This window comes from Microtus ochrogaster, linkage group LG4 (assembly GCF_000317375.1).
Source record: "Microtus ochrogaster isolate Prairie Vole_2 linkage group LG4, MicOch1.0, whole genome shotgun sequence".
Classification (NCBI taxonomy): Eukaryota; Metazoa; Chordata; class Mammalia; order Rodentia; family Cricetidae; genus Microtus; species Microtus ochrogaster.
This window is the reverse complement of record NC_022030.1, coordinates 50,740,695-50,748,657: the sequence shown is the minus strand read 5'-3', so window position 1 is coordinate 50,748,657 and position 7,963 is coordinate 50,740,695. Positions and strand designations below refer to the sequence as shown.

The 7,963-nt window shown below is 40.0% G+C and overlaps 1 protein-coding gene across 2 annotated transcripts in view; it reads right to left on the bottom strand.

The window, feature by feature from the left end:
• Cul3 (cullin 3) overlaps positions 1–7,947 on the bottom strand; it is a 92,575-nt gene extending 84,628 nt beyond the window's left edge. For both annotated transcript variants that reach the window (XM_026786153.1, XM_005361534.3), the window contains exon 1: positions 7,795–7,947. In XM_026786153.1, the coding sequence (XP_026641954.1) occupies positions 7,795–7,860 (66 nt within the window). In that variant the 5' untranslated portion in view covers positions 7,861–7,947. The remainder of the gene's footprint in view (positions 1–7,794) is intronic.
• Between the last annotated feature and the right edge of the window lie 16 nt (positions 7,948–7,963).

Here is a 7,963-nt window from a genome sequence, read left to right as displayed (position 1 = left end):
AAAAAAAAAAAAAAAAAAAACACCTGTACCAGAGACTAGGACTTCTACTGCTGAATCTAGAAGCCTTGGTAACCCATCACACCACTTACTTTCAAGTAATTTGTTCTAAACACTAAGGAGATTACCCTTCTAAGAAAAATGATACAGGATCATTAATGATCTATGACTTCACTTACACACCCAAACATTTCAAACCACCACTTGCACTAAATTAATCAATTACAATTGTTTGGCTTAAAGAACCAGTTTCTCATTTATCAATCATCCACTACCCATGCACATTTTGTGGTTCAAAAAGCTGTCTAGTATAAGCACTGGACAAAACCATAAACTAATTAGGGAGCAATACCAAGAAAGGGAGGAGAAAGAAAATAACACTTAAACAAAAAATGGTGGTGTTTTAAACCTGTGCTAAGGCTAAGGGTGCACCCTTTAATACAGCTGCTCATGTTGTGGTGACCCCCAACCAGAAAATTATTTTCAATGCTACTTCATAACTGTAATTTTGCTGCTATGAATCATAATGTAAATCTGATATGCAGATGCTTGACCTTCAAAGGGGTCAAGACCCACAGGTTGAGAACTGCTGGTAATTCTCTCTCCAAGAACCAGTAGCATTCTGTGCAGAACCCAGGAGGTACCAACCCTATATCCTTTAGATTGCATTCTTGGGTGGTTTGCAAATTGGTTCTGCAGATTTTCCGAAATGTTAAGCTAGAGTTTGTATAAAAATATGGAGGGAGGACACATCACTAAATAAGTATGCAGAATTTCAATCTACCTACAAAAACATTACAATTTTAATATTCAGATTATGGCAAAATCATGACTCAATAGCGACATAGTTAACTGTGCGCTAGTTAAATTCTAAGCTTTACTTTATCACACAGATGGTAAGGCATGTCCTTTCAGTATTCTCATTTTATAGAGAAAACTGAGGCTAATTTAGAAGTGGACCTGCTGTTCAAACCACAGCACTACAGAGCCCACACTTATAACTGCTATTCTCTCAGCCTCTTTTGAAACAGGGTTTCTCTGTCGATTTGGAGCCTGTCCTGGAACTAGCTCTTGTAGACCAGGCTGGCCTCAAGCTCACAGAGATCCGCCTGCCTCTGCCTCCCGAGTGCTGGGATTAAAGATGTGCACTACCACCGCCTCTTTACTTTTTAGCCATACAGCTAACACATATATCAAATGCTTCAAAACTAAAAGTTCCCCAGGGTTTACCCATAGTTTTTACCCTTACTAATAATAGTGAAAAACAAGAGACGTACACATACACACAAAAAGGCTCAAGTAGTTCTTTTTTTAACCTATTAAATAAAAAAGGATTTATCTGGCCAAGATTCAAAAAAGTCAAACAATCTTGAAGTGCAGGCTTCCTAGTCACATTAAACAGAACCAGTTTCTCATATTTACAGACTAACCGCAAGCACACTAAATTCTCAAACCCTCGCACGTAAAACAGATTAAAATTACGATAGCATACAACATTGGTTCTCAACCTTCCTAATGCTGTGACTTCTTAAACAGTTCCTCGTGTTGTGGTGACCCCAATCATATACTATACTACTTCCTAACTGTAATTTTGCTACTATTATGAATACTGTTATGAAACTTTGTTTTGTTTTCTGTTTTTGTGTGTGTGTGTGTGTGTGTGTGTGTGTGTGTGTGTGTGTGTGTGTTTTGTTTTTGGTTTGGGTTTCGGTTTTTCAAGACAAGGTTTTGCTGCAGGCTGGCCTCAAACTCAGAGATTCACCTGCCTCTGTCTTCTGAGTGCTGGGATTAAAGGTGAGCACCACCACCACCCAGCCTGTTATAAATCTTAATGTAAATAAATATCTGATATGCAGATGGTTTTAAGCAAACCTCAGTGAAAGGGTTGTTTGATCCCTAAAGAGGTCACAACCACCACAGGTTGAAAACCACTGGCATAGAGCTTCAAGAATCAAGTTTAGACTGCCCAGTACCTGGAAAGCATTCAACTAAGTTTTAGCAACCTTTCTGGATACTCACTATGTAATATACTCTATTCAGCTCAGTAATTCTAGAATCATAGATTATGCAGAGTCCAAGCTGCATTCTGTACAGAGAAAATAGGAACTTCCTAGATAGAGTCAATCAAATACCTGACAGAAGGTGAATGATTAAAATTAAAACCAATGACTAAAAATGTTTCAAAAATATAATCATATGTACTGAAGGAATCATTAAAAAAGGAATACAGGGAGTTCAAGACTTAGTGGTTATGAGTACTGGTGAAAGACCTGGGTTCAATTCCTACCTCCTCGGCCACCAAGAACGCATGTGGTGCACAGATGCACATGCAGACAAAACACAAATACACATAAAATAAAAAAAATAATAATTAAAAAAAAAGAATACACAGAGGGGGATATAAAAGCTCAGTGTTAAGAGCACTTATTTAGAATATCTGTGGCCCTGGTTCAAACTCCACCACACAAAAAGAAACAAAACCACAAAAATGTAATATACAAAATAAAACTGAATTTGACTAAGTAATCACACAGTGGTATGAAGCATTAAAAAGAAAAACATCAAAATGCTAATAATATTCTTTATTTCCAAGTGGTAGGACTATTGGAACTGTCATATTTTCTATCATTAGCTTCTTATCACTTTCATGATTAGAAAGTCTACTACATTGTCAAACCATAATAAATCTATTAATTAAATATCATATTTTATCTCAATGACTCTTACTATTAATACGTTTTACAACAGGCAAACAAGAATATATTATTTTATTAACTTATTTTAAAATAAATTATCCAGTAACATATTAAGTCTATCTACTAAAGACCCTTCTGAGAACCCTGAATGAAAGTTAACAAAAAATCTATTCTAAGTTCTCCACATTTATAATACAAAGAAAAGTGTAGTATTTCTAGTCATAATTCTATACGCTTTCTGAACTGGACAGATGTTATTACTACCATCACTAAGCTACATTTAATGAATGAATGATCTTCAAACAAATGACTATTTTATGTGAATGATTTAACTTCCTAATTAATGTATTATATACACAAAAGGTAAATTTTCACATTTCTAGACTATGCTACTGTGCAAATAGGCTTTAAAATTCAAGGTGTTGAAGAGATAAGATGGCTCAGTGGGCAAGAGTGTTTGCTATGTAAGGATCTGAACTCAGATTCTAGTACCCATGTAAAAAGTTCAGCACAGGATGTGTGAATGAGAAGCTGTAACCTCAGCTCGATGGAAGGGTGGGGACAGAAGGATCGCTGAGACTCATGGGCTGCCAGCCCATCTTCAGGTTCAGGGAGAGAACATATCATAAGGGAGTAAGGTAATATAGACAAGTATATCCAAAATCCTCTGGCCTCAAACATACCCACAGACACATTACACACACAATAACAGGCACCAATTCTCTCTCTTGCACACAAACAAAATTCAGCCTGCACACTAATTTTCCCAACTCTTCTGAATGCCTCAGGAGTCAGAGTGTGCACTGCTCTTTCAGAAGATCCCAGCCTGGTTCCTAATACCCAAGCCCCTTGGTTCTCAACTTCCCCTAACTCCAATTCCACGGAATCCAACATCTTTTTTTGCCTCCATGGGAACCTGCACTCATGAGCACAAATATACACATAATTAAAAACCAAAGTAAGAGGCCCAGAGAGATGACTCAATGGTTAAAAGCACTTGCTACTACTGCAGAGGATGCAAAGTTCAGTTTCCAGAATCCACATGGTGCTCTGCCACCATTTACAACTTCAGTTCCAGAGGATGATGCCTTCTTCTGACCTCTGAGGGCAACAGGCACAAAAGTGGTACAGACATACAAGCAGGCAAACCATACAAACACAACAAATTTTTTTTTTAAAAAAAGGAAAACATTACGCTTTTTATCTTCTCTTATTTTAAGCAAAGCTTCATTAACTCCAAACTATAAATGTTATACATAAGCTACTAAGTCTGTAAACATAAATATAAGCAGCATTTTGGTATGTTTCCCCATAATTTCTCTGTAAGAAAATAACAGAGGGGCTAGAGAGATGGCTCAGGGGTTAAGAGCACTTACAGCTCTTCCAGAGGAACCATGTTCAATGGTGACTTAACAACTGTTACCAGTTGTAACTCCAGCTGTAAGTGGACCTGGAACTCTCACACAGACAAAAGTACAGGCAAAAATGTCAACGCACATAAAATAAATATAAGAAAAATAAAAGAAAAAAAGACACAGAATGAAAACAGTTTACTCCTGGGTTTGTGTGATTAAGACTGTTATTTAGCTTTCCTACAGATACAGTACAAACAGTTCTAACAAGTACCTCCGCTAGGAAACAAACCTATTATAAAGTTCAAAGACGTTCTTTAAATCTGGCAAATATTACTGTAACTAGAAACAGAAAAAAAAAAGACATTATTTATCCCCAAGTCCTTATCTTATTTCTCCATGCTCTAATGTTTCTCATGAATGATCTTAGCATTTCTGTCACTTTGTGGACATCATCCGCTGCCCATGCTGCAAAGGTAAAACTCATCTACAATCACAGAGCAGATTACATCCAGAGTCGTCCCTGTTATGATTTAGCATGCTTTATAGACTATTAACTGAAGTTACTTTCAGGACCCAGGGGAGCTTTCTAAACAGACAGGTCACATCACAGGAGTGACTTTCACTGTGTCTCCTAATCTAAGTGATGCCAAGAATGGTAAATGACAGAGGACAGCATTTTCATTCAAGAATCACACCTCCAATTCCAGCCATGCCTGTTAAAGCCCATGTGAACAAACTTCTGGACCATACAGAGAGGAACGGTTTTTCACAGAAAAGTTACCCCAGGAAGAGTATGCAGGAGACAGAACAGGAATGAAAACACATGCTAACAGCAAGGAAAGACTCTCTTCCATAGGAATTACCTGGCCTGAACCCATATGTAATGTCCCTTCTTAATAATAATCAAGTTCTGTAGCCAACTGATATTTTGTGTATACTTTTTACAAAATATTATCAACAGGAGCCAGATCAGTGGCTCAGTGGTTCAAAGTGCCCACTGCTCTTTCAGAGGACTATAACCCAGCACTGGAATAGGTAGCTCAGGATGACTCCAAGGTGGTATCTGACTCCTCTGCCCTCTTCAGAAACCTACACTTACATGTACAAACCCATCCCTTTCCCAACAATTGTTTTTTTTTAATTACCAACAAAAGATTTAAAATAATCCATATTCTATATAATGAAGAAAAGTCTACAAATTAGGTCGTTTTTTCTGTCAACTGTCAAAAGTACACAGAAATTTGTAATCTTAAATTTTGTATGTTTACTTAAAAATGTAATTGGAGGGGAGCAGAAAAAATTTAAACTGCATTAAGCTAGTGTGGTGTAACTTTCACTATGCTGAATAATGTGAAGGCAAACTTAAAATACTAACTAAAAATATGAGCGTACCTGTCTGATCTGGTAAAATTGTATCTGAAGTCCTCTCATGTATATACACGAACTATTCCATAAACTGACCACTACTGCACAGTGAAAACCAATCAAATCCAAACTTACTCATTCCTTTTACACATCAAATTTTTGGAGAAAAAAACCCCAACAAACTTGAAATGAGCAACTGAAACTTTTTAACTTACAGTCTGCTGTAAGTTATAACTAACATATCTCCACATGGTGTTGCCATACACCAGTGGTAGGAATACACACACATACATAAATAAATGTTATACTATTTATGAATAGTATATTTTATAAATGAAATACTATTTACAACTTCTGACTAGCAGTTCATGTGGGCTGTTATACGCAAGAGCACTAATCTCTATGAAAGGAACTCTGACAGTCTAAGGACTCGACTCCCAGAAGTCAATGAAATATCACTGGACCATTATCTGTCCCGAACAACAGCTGATTATTTTCAATGGGAACTACCTGTGACTGTTATTTACTTATTAACTAGGAAAAAAAAAACAAAAAACAAACCAAAATAAAAATCTCAGTTCCAGCACTATGTATTATCACACACTATTATCTTCAGCTAATGAAATAAAATTCTCTCCTGCTTTTACTCCCTAACACTAGCTCCAGAAAACAAAAATCTTTACCTTTCCACATCTACTGATTAATTCTCAAGCCCTAGTGACAAACAGTGCCTGTAGAGAGCATTCAGCATATCTTGGACCAATGAAGGAATGGGAGAGGAAAACAGATTCCAGCAGGGAAATAGAGAGGTCCAGAGAGATGGGAACACTGATAAAGATAGAACTGGTTACTCTGAAAAATATTAACTTGTCAGATAAAAGCTCTTCAACATTTTACTAAACAACAAAGCCTTCAAAACCGAACAGCACCAAGAGCAAACATTTCCTAGAAAACCAGTGTCACTGTTGATTTAAAAAAACAAAACAAAAACCTAAAAAAGAAGCAGGGGGAAGGGGGATAAGAAAGATTTGACAGTCACTTGGATGGTTGATTCAGTAAGAAAACTACTATTAAACAAATTCAAGTTCACAGCCCAACTACAAAGGAAAACACACTAGTGAACTTTTTATTAGTGCTGTCGTCCCAGTATTTCTCACTTTCTGGTGTAATCTTTTATTAAAAAAATCATTCATAATGCAATGATTATGAAGATAATTCATTCTCCTGATTGTACCCTCCCTGTTCACAAAGACCCCATTTATTTACAGAAAGGTTCAAGTTTCTACACACTGACAACGCGTTCCTTGCAAATTCGCAATTCTGGATCAGATATGTACTTTTCTTTTTGATATTAAGAATTCAGAGGCCCTAAAGTTCTCCAGGACAAAGTTACTCAACTCGGACAACACTGTCATCTTTCCCTTCCTCACTGCAAAGGGTACTTCAAGAAAAGCCTGCTTAAAAAAATGATCCCCCTTCCCTCCCACAGGACAGAATGCTATGAACCTTCGGAAAGAAAAGTACATACAAGTTTCCTTGGTTTTACTTTTAAAAATCTGCTCGCCTGCCGGTGTGTCTACTTGACTTTTACCTGTTACTGTGGCGACATGAGCAAGTACGTCCAGTTTCCCTGTTACAACAGGACGTTTTAATTAATTGCCTGCCACAGGCTGTCTGATCAAGGCATGGCATCCAAAGTTACACTCCATCTACTAAACACCGCAAGCCTATGACTCAACGTAACGCCAGGAGAAAAAAAGTTTCTGAGAAAACGTTTGCTGTCGCTAAAATCCTACAAGGTAAAACAAGCCTGCGTGGCGACTATTGAGGACTTCCTTGGCTAAGACATGGAAAACCAAGAGCCCAGTTCGTTCCATGCCTCCCCTCCCAGGAGCGGAGGGAGGATACTGAACAGGAGTGGGTGAAGTGCTCAGGAGGTGTTGCAGGACCAGAGATGCTCTATATAAACACTTCTATGCTCGGTGTTGATGGTGGCATTTGTCACCGAGTGGGGCAGGCGGATAGCGAGACGGCTCCCGACTGAGGAGGGGGTAGAGGCGGACAGTCTCCCCTCACCACCGTCCAAGTCAAGCCGGGTCCTTCGGGAAACCACAAGGCAAAAGTTACACACGCCCCACGCGAGAGCGGTGGCGGCAACGCGCGTCCCTTCTGGGCCGCGACACCGAGACCGAGGCCCCGGGGCGGCCCGGGAGGCGAGCGCGCCGGCCCGCGCCGCCCCGTTGCAGGGAAGGCTCGCGCCCCGCCACCGGCGGCCATGGGGGAGGGGAGGCGGGCTGCGGCCTGTTGGCGGAGTTCAGCCCCGGCCTCGCGTGCGGCTCCCGGCCGCGGCTCCGGGTCCCGGGCGCCGAGGACCGACTCACCGGAAAGGCTCGGATCCGCATCTTGGTGTCCTTCCGGCTGCCCGTCCCTTTGCTCAGATTCGACATGGTGCTCGGCCCCTCCCCGGTGGCGGCGGCGGCGGCTGCTGCGGCTCGCACTCCGAGGCGCCGGTGTCACATTGAAGGCGGCCGCGGGGCTCGGCGGGGGGCG